The sequence below is a fragment of the Octopus bimaculoides genome, chromosome 1 (assembly GCF_046866305.1).
Source record: "Octopus bimaculoides isolate indiv1 chromosome 1, ASM4686630v1, whole genome shotgun sequence".
Taxonomy (NCBI): domain Eukaryota; kingdom Metazoa; phylum Mollusca; class Cephalopoda; order Octopoda; family Octopodidae; genus Octopus; species Octopus bimaculoides.
The window spans coordinates 54,160,640-54,174,600 of record NC_142928.1 but is presented as its reverse complement, the minus strand read 5'-3'; the positions used below and the strand labels follow the sequence as shown (position 1 = coordinate 54,174,600).

Sequence of the window (13,961 nt, the reverse complement as noted above, 5' to 3'; positions counted from 1 at the left end):
AGTTCATAGAAAGTTGATCAGAGAAAAAACTGCGATAATATGACCTAACAGAAAGATACCAATCCCCAAATGGAGCAATAGTCAAAATCCAATATACAGGTGGGCACACAGTAAAAATTATTGAAAGTATTACACAAAGATTCTCAGCAAATAAATTTACAAGTTAATTTCCTGTAAGGGATAGAAAAAGAATTTGCAAAGATACAATACCATATTATTTAAAATTCTATTCTGCCAAAAAATTTAAGACATTAAATGTACTTAAGTCATAACTAATCTAATTACAACTAATAATGTGGCTATTATCTTCTCTCCAGCATTCTCTGTTTACAACAATGAACATCCTAGGGATCAAGGTGGCATGACAATGTATTCCTTTCTTTCTCCTTTCTTTAAGGTTTCAGATTGTGCTCTAGTAAACTATACCCTATCCCACCAAGTAGAAAAATAAAACTAAAATATTAGGAGTGGTTTATTCCATCAACAACAGTCATTAAGCCACTTGCAAAAATTGTCTGCTGGATATAAAAATATATATAAATAAGTAAAAAACAAACAAACAAACTAATACTACAACAATAATGATCATACACATGTTTATAGTGAGTATTCACAAATACTATTATTTGCAAGAGAGGAAATGTGTAGACTGCTCATTTAAATGTGGGTGTTTCATAACATGGTTTTGATTTTTCCCACAATATTCTTCTGGGGGAAGTGTGTATGAGTGAATGTATATTAGTATATATATATATATTTAAGGGTTGCTAAGTACGTTTGGCAATTACGCAAATAGAAATTTTCACTGAATCTATATTTAATGTCATATTTAATATGACACCTATATTATATACACACATACACACATATATGTCAAAATGACATGCTAATAATATCTGTATATATTATGTGTGTGAATGTGTGTGCACATATATATATGAGTGCTTATGTTCATATGTATATATGCGTACACATATATAATTTTCTTCATTACTCTCTCCATTTACACACTCTCACAACAATAAAGTTGTTCCTTCTATCATACTTTAACTTCTCTTAAATGCCTCAGCTAAAGTCATCACTCTCACTTCTATTCTCTCTTTTAGAAATTTTGGGAGGAGAGCGGTCAGTCTTGCAATTTACAAAGAATGTTTTAGTCTTCCTGAGCGCAAAACAACTTCTATAGTACTGGTGCCATGAAAAAGTGCACCCAGTATACTCTGTAGAGCGGTGGTGCTTGAAAGGTCATCCAACTATAGAAACCATGACAAAATTGAGATATTTAAGTGAGATATGGTTCCTTCAACTTGATGAATTCTTTCAAATCATCCAGCTAATGCATTTTTTATGTCCAGCACCAGTGAGGTTGCCATGCAGCTTGCAAGACTACAAACACTGAGAGAATTGGCTTTATGCTGCGAGAAGGTTTTAAAGTATGAGAGATGGGGCCAGGACAGAGCAGGTTTCTTGCTGTAGAGGAGCCACATTTTAGAAGAGGGGGAAGGGAGTGATCTGGGTGGAGTGAGGAGGAGATAAAAATGGTGGTGATGAAGCATCTGCATGAACCTTCAAGGTAGGTGTGTAGAAGTGAATGGGGGACGAACTGAAAGTATGACAGGTGGAACCTTCAAAAGTGTATGGGAGAGTGAGAGATGGAGAATGGGTGGAGCAGTGAATATAATGAATGAAAAACAAGCATTGAGAGGATGATAAGTAAGGGAGGTAGGAAAGAGTAGGTGACAACTGTAGAGGTTTGATAGGGTTGCAGAATGGATGTAGTGGATAGTGGATATGGGGTGGTGAGGTGATCGATGATGATATGATATAATAGACAGGGGAAAGATGAGAGAGAGAGTGATAACACACTATTATGTATGACCATCTTTTATGTTTTTTTGCCTCTTTCTCATGAGTCTCACAATGATGAAGACATACATCAGTATGACAAGACTAAGACTCCACCTCCTGTTCAGCAATAGCACTTGAGCAGAGGGTTGGCTGTAAGAGCAACCAGAGAAGTACAACTTTTGTTTATATCACACCTTCCACATATCATTACAAGTGAGGAAACTCTTGCAGACACATATATGATGTTCTGACCATTAAAAAGAAAAGGTCCACTGCTTGAGGATGCAAGGTGTTCAAGCTTTGTCATGCACCAGAAAAAAGGAAACAATGAAGAGGCACAAAAAGTATGAATACATCAGATTTTGTAGCAATAAATGTATGTGTGACACAAGTTTACGAAGCCATTAAATGAGGAAAAATGAACTAGAAAAATAAAAAGATGGCTAGACATTACAAACAGCATAAATTTCAAATAAAAGTATTTTTTCTCTCATACGCATTTACATATGCATGCAAATACACACCTATACAAGCATATCATATATTCACACTATGTATGTATGTATGTATGTATGTATGTATGTGTGTGTGTGTGTATATATATATATATATATATATATATATATATATGGCAAGAAGAAAATGGAGGGAATCCAGAGGTAGTATTCATCAGGTGTTAGACATTATATTATGTCTATTTATTTATTTTAAACAGTTCAGATAATATATATAAGTACAAGTGTAAAGTACTAGTAATTTCTTCTTTCTCTATTTTAGAAGTTACTAGTACTTTACACATGTATTTACATATATTATCTGAACTGTTTAAAATAAATAAATAGACGTATACTACCTCTGGATTCCCTCCATTTTCTTCTTGCCATATAAATGAAGGGTAAAACCACTTATTACCCTCACCTAATTATTATACTCAGTAGTGTAATTGCTACACAATAACCAGCACTTGTGTATTAATTATTCTACCAGAAGTATCTTGGATAGATACTATCCCTTATCTGGTTGGATTCACAACCTCTAACTCTCTTTGAATTATATATATATATATATATATATATATATATATACATACACACACACACACACACACACACACATATATATATATATATATATATATATATACACACACATATATATATATATCATCATCATCATCGTTTAATGTCCGCTTTCCATGCTAGCATATATACATACACACACACGCACGCACACACACATACATACAGAGGTAACAACATATTTAAATACTTATTTAGAGAGTCCATATGTATATATATATTTTCTATTTACACACACACACAATATATTTATATTCACCTTCCAAACAGTCAGACAGTCATACACAAGCCACATATATAAGGAAGCCTTTGAAAGTACATTTGATTTCTTTGAAAGCTATGCTTCTATAAATCTGATAGTTATTACTACTGCCACTGTTGGAGTGTTAGAATGTAGCTGGGTTTTTTGGTTCAGTGATTTTGAATGAAGTGGAAAACCTTTATGTGAATCAAATTGAAAGAATCATCTATAAATATTCCATTTTCTATGAAGCTTCTATCCTAGTACAAATAATATTGTATTTTAGCAAACTTCAGTCTTATTGAAATTAATTTGCTAGGTATGCTCCTGTACTTTTAGCACCTGGAATGAATGATATAGCATATGTTAGATGTTAGAATTAAAATGGTTGTGTGTGTATGTGTGTGTATGCATGTACACAGATATACATATACTCAGTTTTATGATTTGCTGGTTTCTTTATTTTATTTTTTATTAAGAATATAAACCTACCTTAGACCACCCATGGTTTGTATGATAAAGTCTTCCATTAAAATTTTGTGTTGTATTATGTTCCAATCATCATCATTTAATGCCTGTTGTCCATGCTGGCATGGGTTAGACAGTTTGACTAGAGCTGGCAAGCTGGGAAGCTGCACCAGACTCCAGTCTGATTTGGCATGGCTTCTACAGATGGATGCCCTTCCTAATGCTAACCATTTTACAGAGTGTGCTGGATGCTCTCACATACCATCACATGGTGCTTTTATGTTGTGGTGCACGGGTACTTTTATGTGGCACTGCATGCCTGCTTAATAATCTTTTCTACTATAGGCACAAGGCCTGAAATTGTGGGGGAAGCGGCTAGTCGATTACATCAAACCCAGTGTGTAACTGGTAGTTATTTCATTGACTCCAAAAGGATGAAAAGCAAAGTTGACTCCAGCGGAATTTGAACTCAGAATGTAAGGATGGATGAAATGCCACTAAGCATTTTGCCTGGAGTGCTAATGATTCTGTCAGCTTGCCACCTGACACCAGCTTAATAATAACACTTATTTTACTAAATTCTTTGTTTTTTGCCAAAATTAAATGATATAAGATCAGTGTATTTCAAAATGGTTAATATTGGCATAACACCACACATTTTGGGAGATGGTATAGTTGACTGAATTCTCCCCAGAACTTTACTATTTGATTTTACGAAACCTTGAATGATGAAAGGCGAAAGTGATTTTGTTGGGATTTGGACTCAAAACATAATGAGCTATAACTAAATACAGCAAAGCATTTCATTCGACATTCTAATGATTCTGGTAATCCACTGCCCTTAATATTAACCCTGCTTTATGTTAGAAGTGACATATTGTAAGCAATATGTTATTTATATCTACATGTTTAAATATTTCACATCCACTGGTGAATAGAAATAAACTTACGTAAGTCATAGTAAGAATAGCAAACCAAAATAATTATACAGACAGACACACACACACACACACTTCCTTAGAGAGAACTAATTTCAAGGGTATCAAATTGTTGGATCAGGTCATGAAATTACAGAAAGAGTTATAGCTCAACTAATTAGGAAGAGAATCAGCCTAGATGATATGCAGTTTGGTTTTATGCCAGGGAGAAGTACAACAGATTACACTCTTTCTAGTAAGGCAACTCCAGGAGAAGTATTTGGCTAAAAGTAAGCCATTGCACTTGACATTTATCAACCTGGAGAAAACCTTTGACAAGATCCTTTGCTCTCTGACATGGTTGCTGAGTAAGTTAAGAGTACATGAATGGCTTGACAAGAGTGCTGTCTGTAAGATGAGAGTACAGCAATGAATTTAGTGTGCAGATAGTTCACCAGGGCTCAGTTCTCAATCTCCTCCTACTTATCATGATTCTCCAGGCTGCTATAAAATAGGGGTTTAAGACTAAGTGCCTTTGAGAACTGTTATATGTTGATGACCTTGTCCAGGTGTAAAAGCAAAGTCTGGGATCAATGGGCTTAAAGATCAAAGTTCTAGTAAGCAGGAAAACACACAGTACTCTACTCCCATCATGAAAATAGCTCTGCTTGATATATAGAAAAGATGTAATGGCAAATTCCATATGGTGTAACCAGTGCAAACTATCGACACACAAGAAGTGCAGCAAAATCACAGGATGCAAATGAAATAAACGATCATTACCTTAACAGACTTGTATCTCTCTAAAGCTTTCTTGGCAAGCTCTTCAGCTAGAAATGGAAATAAAACATTTTTTACCAATTATGAATACCAGATCTCAGCCATCATGGTTCTAAACATCATCAAGAAAACAGAAGAAAGATATTAAGAGGCAGAATCAGTGTTATGGAGGAGACATGAACACAGAGTTGCCAGTAAGCTAAAAAAAACACAAACACATCAAAGGCTAACATAGTTATAATGCTTTATAGTTAGCTTGTTACCTGCTTGTTATGATACTTTGCACAGTTAAACACTGTCTCTGTAAACAGGATCTGTTGAAGTAACTGGTCAACTAGCATGCAGAATAAGTGACCCAGTACCTACAGTTGGCTTTATAAGATGTAGATAAATGCTCTCTCTTAGTTAGGATATAAGCTGACATGAAGTAAACATTATTTGTTCGGTTATCAGGACTTCCCAAAAATAATTTCATGTTAAATTATAATTCAGTGTAGAAAATCTATTTGTGTTTATTCTTCAACTTCTATATTATCATTAATGAATTGTGCAGATGTATACTCCATATGATTCTCGACACAGGCAGCAAATTTGGGTCAACATTCTTAGTTTCAATGTTTGTAGGGTTTCCTTTTGATGTTCATCCTTTCATGATCAACAAATTAAGTACCAGTTATATATCTGAGTTAACACAATCAACTATACTACATATCTGCCAAAGGCCATGTGTCAAAGCAAAATAGTTTTGAAAAAAAAAAGCAGGAGTTAAATGCTGAAGTATGAGAGAGATCTATCTACATGAAATTGTTAATGGTATCTAGAACCTCATGCTTCTAAATCCCAAGTTCATATACCAAAGACAGTGACTTTCTCTTGAGTTAAGAAAAGGAAAAATATTAATTATAGATCTTAATCATTTTCTCAACAATTCATAACTTCTTAATAATTCTTGAGGTGCATCTATTCATTCTCATAACATTCTGGCAGATTCAAAACATGAACATCTGATGGCTGTTGATTTTTGTCATTGGAAAACATCTTCCTTTAAGTGATGACAGATGTGATGAATAGCCATCCTCCAATGATGAAAAACAACAGTGATCAGCATATTCATGTTCAAATCCACCAGAACATATAGAGAATGAATAGATACGTAAATAATTTTTTTTTTATCAAATGCTTTCCTTTTCTTCAGTTTAAGTCTGTATCAAAGACACATCTCAACTAAGCACACACATCAACAACACATCCTCTGCCCACCCCACTACCACCATCACACACATAAAAGATCTTTTGCACTAGAACCAAACATGTTAATTTAAGGGAAATTTTTCCTTGGAGAGAAATTTCACAATTTCAAGGAGGGAATTCATAGATTTTAGTAGGGAAATTGCTCTTTGGTTGAGTAAAATCCTATTATTTGCAATGTTATAGTGGGATTTGTTTCTCTTAATGTTCATTTTTAAGAATGCTTTAAGGATGCTAATGATACATTAATACAAAGCTGTTAATATTATGCAATAATTAAGTAGTCTTATATACAAGACTACTTTACCTTATATTTGTGTGTGCGTGTGTAAAAAGAACAGGATAATAAATTAGTGAAGTGGGGTAAAAATAGGAAAGAAAATGGTTAAGAAACACTGCATTTGAGTGATGTCTTCTCTCTTACTATATCAACTTTAAAAATGAAAAAAGAAAAACAAACAAAAAAATCAATAAACTGTTGTTTAGAATTGAGGTGTTAGTGTCATTGGTAAAGTTAAAACCAACAGTGTTTGTTCTTCTTGTCTTTGACATTTACATCTCTACTGAACCGGCACCAAGAAAAATAGTTTGAATTAAACACAGGAGTTTATCTCAGTCAGTTTGACATTTTAATCTTTAGAACCTATAACAATGGCATTCTGCAGCTCTGTAAGTTAAGTTGGAAGAGAGAGCAGCTGTAAATAAAGACAGTGGTATTGGCATACGGATGAATGAGAAATTGGAGAAGAAAATAGAATTTTTCAACATGCAGTTAGCTCTTGTTCATGGATTCTGAGTTGATACTGAAAAATTAATTACAAAACTAAAGAGTAAAAAGAAAAGAAAGACAACAGAAGTAGCATACCTGATTCAGTGACATCTCTGTAAACAACATCTGCATTTCTGGGATCAAATGCCGAAGTACGCATCACATAATCTGTACTCAGAGCCATGGTATTTACCCAATGTCCATGTCCTTGTAATGTCCTTTTTAAAGAACCCTTGAAAAGTTGAAATAAATATATTTTACTAATAATTCTGTTTTATTAAATATACATTTTTAGGCAATTTAAAACGATGTAATACAACCACCCATTTCATTCTGTGTATGCATGTATGAGTAAATGTTTATGTATGCCTGTGATGGAGATAATATGTGTAAGATAACTAGTACAGGTTGTATGGTGATGCTGAGGGGGTGCTGAAAAATTTCTGGTTTTAAGGGTATCGTGAAAGGCCTGGTTGAAGGTCCAGTCTTCTGAGTTCTTAGGAAAACTGAAGGACTGCTGCAATTTGTGTGAATCTGAGAGGGGAATATGTTGAATACAACCATAATTAACTGATCCTCCTGTATTTTTTCCTTTTACTCAAAACCAGGAATTTTTCAGCACCCCCTGTGTGGTATGAACATAGAAATAAAGATAACACAATTCTTCTCAACAACCTTAGTCCAGTTTTATATAGTACCACTGTAATAATTTTGAGGCCGAGTATAAAACCAGTTGCCACTGAGTTAAAAGTAAATAGACGTATAAGGTTTATAAAAGAAGAGATTTTTATTTTTCCTAAGTGGAGGAAACAGCTATTGTATAGCTACAACCAAATTGCATTTATGATTCTTGTAGATAATTGACTTGAAATACTCTGTAGCTTTGTTGCTTTATAGCCTGAGTTAGGCCTAATCAAGCAGACCTATGGCCAAAGGCTTTTCAGACATCACTGTGTAGTTTTTTTTCTTTTTTCTAGACATAAATGTACTTTAGACTATATTATCCTCTGTACTTTTTTTCTTTTTTTAAAGACAGTAAGGGGTAATTTCAGGAAGATTCAGTTGCTATTTCCTGCAGGTTGAGCAACCACCTAGAACAGGGAGTCAAGAACACCTTGCCTGTAGGCAAAATTAAGCTCACATTCAAATTTGAAATTAACTCATTTTTTCTAACATCCACCCCTCCCACAACTCATTTTAACCCATCCCTCCATCACTATTCTGACTATGGTACTACTCACTCCACTCAGCTGCAATAATTACAAGAGTGGAACTGCACATATTTCACTCTCTATTTCTCATCCTCCCTGAAACCACTTCCTTTGTCTCACACATTCTCAATATCATCCCTTACTATCTCATTTTTTCATGAATGCCTCTTTCCCCTGCACACATGCCCCGTTCTGCCTTCTCCCATTACCTCTATTTATCTCCCACTATTTCCACCCTTATGTACCACTGACTTAGTCCCTGGCACTGTGCCTCTCTCTCTCACTTCACATCATCTTTGCTGCCACCTATTACCTCCTTGGCACCTACTCCTGCTACGTTTTCATTCAACGATATTCACACTTAACTGTTTAGTATTTAAACTGACTACAGCTGGCCCAAGTATTCTACCTTCTTTTATGTTCAAACTGGCCAGATCTGGCCTTTCATACCTACATTACAATGTCATTCTAAAAATAAACAATCACATCATAAAAATCTTTAAGTCACAAGATAATACATGATTAATTCAAAACAATATGAATAAATAAGCATTACATTTGACAAAATAATCTGAGTGCTAAAGGGCTAATCATGCCCCCATCTGTGTTCACCACTCAAAGCATTTCCCTCTTTCTCCATCTCTATCCATTCACATTTGCAAACTTACCTATCCATACCATTTCCCTTACATTTTACCTTCCTGAAACTTGAGGATGCTCTTTAATACACCTTCACCACCATCTGCTTTCTTTTCCTATGAGGGTAACCATGTACCTCCTCTGAGCTGGACACCTGTTCCTGTCCCCCTATCATACTTTAACTTTTCATCACCCTGGAATAAAGCTATCTCACTCAGTCAAAAGGTCTTCTCTTGTGAGTTACTTGGTGACCTCACTGGTGCCATATATAATGCACCCAGTACACTGTAAAGTGGATGGCATTAGGAAGGGGCATCTAGCTGTAGAAATCATGCCAAAGCAGACATTGGAGTTTAGCACAGTCCTCTGGCTTGCCAGCTCCTATTGAACTGTCCAGCCTGGGCCAGCATGGAAAACAAACATTAAATGATAATGGCCATGATGATGATAATAAAAGTCTCTAAAAAGCCGTATGAGAAAACAGTTTAAGTCTTAGGATCAAAACAGTAATTTAATATAAGTTGCATATTTATGAATTGCAAAACTAAAGAATCATTCATTATACTTTTCAACATTGATGCACTCCACCACAGTTTTTGATGTATCTATAGTCCATGGTACTAAAAAGGCTCCCTCATTTTATACAAGATCAGTCTTTTTGGCTCAAAGTTGAAATGTTAGATGTTGTTGTCACTATTCTCAAGTAGGAAAGCTGTTAGAAAGCTTCCAAATCAGTTAATCAGTTGTAAGAAATACAAATAGTTAGTTAAGATTAATATAACGATAGTTTTATTTTCATTTTGTTCAAGTTAGAACTTAAGGGAAAGATAAAGACAGAAATGGAACTCCAAACAGCTATGAGCCCAGAGAAGAAGGATTCAACTAAATATTTAATATGATGTCAGGTAGAAAGATACAATTGTGTTAGAGGGAGAGAAAGTATACATATATCACATTGATTTTGTTGGAGGCATGCAGTTAAGTTCAGAGATTCAGGGACAAATAGAGCAATGGAAGAGATAAAATGAGAACAGCTTGACAGTGAAACAAATTTTGTTGTTTTCTAGTTCACAAACATCCAAGTACAGTCATGTTGAGCCATTTTCTAGAGTCATGAGTGAAGCTGTTTGTCAGGTTATGGCATAATATATCAGTGTACATGGTGGGAGTTCCAACTGAAATGTGTGAGCAGTCCAGGTTTTTTTTTGTCTTATTTTGCCTTGTATAAAGTTAGTTGTTGTTCAGACTCTGGAAATAAACCCAGCTTTCATGATGCAGTGCTTGCTATGTGAAGAATTTGTAGTTATCATGAAAGGTTATCAACAATTTTAAGGTTTAGCATTTAAAGAGAGTGTGGTAGTTTAAACTGTGTGACTGAAGATGCAGTATTGAAAGTTTACTTTCTTGATGTGTGTAAAGTTATGGTATGTGTCTACTTAATGAGATTAGACTGTTAAGACCCCACTGTAAGATATTTTTACTGAGAATGTTCGTGCCTAATGGGAGATAGTATAATTTTAAATAAGAACAGGGCCTGTATACAGAAGAGGAAAAATAAGTTTGAGTGTAGTCATCAGCAAACTAGACTCTGTGTGTGTGTATGTTAAAACATGATGGTAAATAGGTTATTAATGGAGCAGAAGATTAGAGTAGAGGCAACTAAGGCCAGAAGTACATCTCTGATGATGAAATGATCACTGTCAACATGATCTAAGAGAAAGTTTCCCATCCAGTGGTTAGTCAGTACTCTCAAAGAGTACTGTTTTATCTTTGTTAGCCATTGACCAAAATTGTCCTCTTAGTGGCTGTGAACCTAGGAAGTTGGAGCTAGTGAACTGGAGAAGTAATTTCTAGTAGAGTGGATGTATGGGGTAATGTGGGGATGTGGCTGTAAAGCAGGCAATAAATATTTTAGCATTGTTAATAGGAGTGCTATTTAAACACCAGAAAAGTTAAGGGATATATGTAGGAAGAGGCTTATGTGTAGGAATAGATGTTCAGTATTCTGAATCTGTGGTAATAGCAGATTGAATATAAGGAATGACTTGCAATTGCACTTATAAAAAGGGTATTTTTGTTATCCATATTCAAGTATAAAACATCTAATGAAACACATCCTCAAAATATTTCAATTTGCAAAACTATTCAACTCATGCATACATACACATGTATGCATGTACAGACACACGTATACATACATACACACACACACACACATCTATATATGTGTATGCAAACACATGTCTCTGTACGTGTATGGACATGCACATTATTAATCTTTCACTTCACTTTTTAATTCAGTCATACTCAGATCATTAAAAAAATATTCTGAATCTTAAATTGATAAAGTTCCTGATACTAAAACACATAGAAATTTCGAAAACAAAAATAACAACTTTGTAACAACATGGAGCAAATTAAGGCCTATTGTAGGAAGAAGCAAAAAATTACAAGTGGTAAAAGCAACCACAATTGGGATGCTGATGTAATACCAGTTCAGGTAACTAACACTGAACATATATAAACACACACATATATATTTAAGCTACTGTAAACCACTTTGAAAGAAATAGTCAGTTCCAGAAGCATAAGCTGCAGCACAATGTGTTCTAAAAAGTTCTTTGCAGTCTGTGAATGGAATAATGAATTGTATACACAACTAGAATTAATTTCCTATGGAAAATTCATACTTTTCATTAATTCCTCAGATGAAATGCAAGTTTTACAACTCAGAAGCCAATGCAACGTAAAATAAAAATCTAACAAAGAACTTCCTACAAGATCTAACAGGTAGAATATAATGAGGTCAATACATCTCTCAATCACAATCGAGGGATTCAAACATCAAAAAGTTATTATAATTACTTGGTCACAGTCAAGATAGCAATAAACCAAGTGATCAATATTATCTTCCTATAGTTCAAATTAATAGATCGATATGCCTGCACATAGCTAACACAGTCAGTAGTAAATGTATAGAGTGATCAATACATTTTATACACATCAAACGAATCTCCACAGCTTTCAAAACAGCTCTGTATGAATTATCACCTCTTACAGCCCCACCATCACCACCACCACCACTAATAGAAGAACCGCTACTACCACTACTGCTGCTGTCAAAGTTACCACCACTACCTCAATGTTTTCAACAACAACAATGGTTTCAAATTCTGGTATAAAGCCAGCAAGTTTGGGAGAGTGGGGTGAGTCAATTACATCAACCCCAGTTCTCAGTTAGTACTTATTTTATTGATCCCAAAAGGATGAAAAGCAAAGTCGACCTCAGTAGAATTTGAACTCAGAATGCAAAGATGGACAAAATACCACTAAGCATTTTGTCCAGCATGTTAATGGTTCTCCTAGTACACCACCTTAATGATGATGATGATGATTGCAAACAAACCAACTCGAGAAAATATATGCATGAGGAAAAGGTGTCAGCAAAAGGTGTTAGTGTATGTGAAATCTGGGATGAAACAATGGTATACATTGTTGCAGAATGTCCCAAGTTGGCCCAGGCAGAATATGAGAATTGGTGACATGATCAAGTTGTGAACATTTTACACTGGACACTTTGTCAGAAATGGGTGTTTAAAGCAGGAAGTACATGGGACAATCATCGAGCAGAAAGAGTGCTTGAGTCAGAAACTTGCTGCACCAGACTCCAGTCTGATTTGACATGGCTGGATGTCCTTCCTCACACCAACCACTCCGAAAGTGTAATGGGTGCTTTTATGCGCCACTGGCACAGGTGTCATTTGCATGATACCAATATCTTCCACAACTATGATTTTACTTGGCTTGATGGGTCTTCTCAAGCATGGCATAATGCCAAAGATCTCAGTCATTCGTCATTGCCTCTGTGAAGCCCAACACTCAAAATGTGCTTTTCATGTGCTACCGGCATCAGCCACCTTGTCTCTGTTGAGGCTCAATGCTCGAAAGGTACCTTTTATGTGCCAGCAACCCAGGTGCCAGTTACATAACACCAAAACCAGCTTCGACCACGAATTCACTTGGCTTGAAGGGTCTTCTCAAGCACAGCATATTGTCAAAGGTCTCAGTCACTAGTCACTGCTTCCATGAGGTCCAAAGTTTGAAGATCATGCTTCACAACCTTGTCCCATGTCTACTTCTACCACAGGTTCCCTCCACAGTTAGAGATCAACACTTCTATACACAGCTGTCCTTGTCCATCCACATCACATGACCATACCAGCACAATCGTCTCTCTTGCACACCAGATCTGATGCCTCTTATGCCCAACTTTTCTCTCAAGATGCTTACACTTTGTTGTACATGCACACAGATATTGCATATCCAGCGAAACATTCTGGCTTCATTTCTTTCAAGCCTATGCATTTCCTTGGCTGTCATAGCCCAAGTTTCACTGCCGTATAGCATAGCTATTTGCATACAGGCATCATACAATCTGCCTTTCACTCTGAGGTAGAGGCCCTTTGTTGCCAACAGAGGTAGGAGCTCTCTGAACTTTGCCCAGACTATTCTTATTCTCATAGCTACGATCTTGGAGCATCCACCTCTAACATTAACTTGGTCACCCAGATAATGGAAGCTATCTAGTACCTCTAGCTTACCCCGCTGGCAGTTGATGGAGTCTATTTCTGTACATTTTCAGTGTTTATTGTACCTGGGCATCTTCCACACACAAGACTATTTTCCCTCTTAACCCTCCTCTGATATTGCTGCTCCTCTTATATGTCCATAGCTTACATAATAATAATGATAACAATAATT

The 13,961-nt window shown here is 35.5% G+C and overlaps 1 protein-coding gene across 1 annotated transcript in view; it reads right to left on the bottom strand.

Moving 5' to 3' along the window:
* The window catches only part of LOC106875218 (notchless protein homolog 1), a 212,335-nt gene that overhangs the window by 172,123 nt on the left and 26,251 nt on the right, over positions 1-13,961 (bottom strand). The window contains exons 9-10 of the mRNA XM_014923267.3: positions 7,447-7,582; positions 5,337-5,383 (exon numbers count right to left, since the gene is read on the bottom strand). Of these exons, the coding sequence (XP_014778753.1) occupies positions 5,337-5,383; positions 7,447-7,582 (183 nt within the window). The remainder of the gene's footprint in view (positions 1-5,336; positions 5,384-7,446; positions 7,583-13,961) is intronic.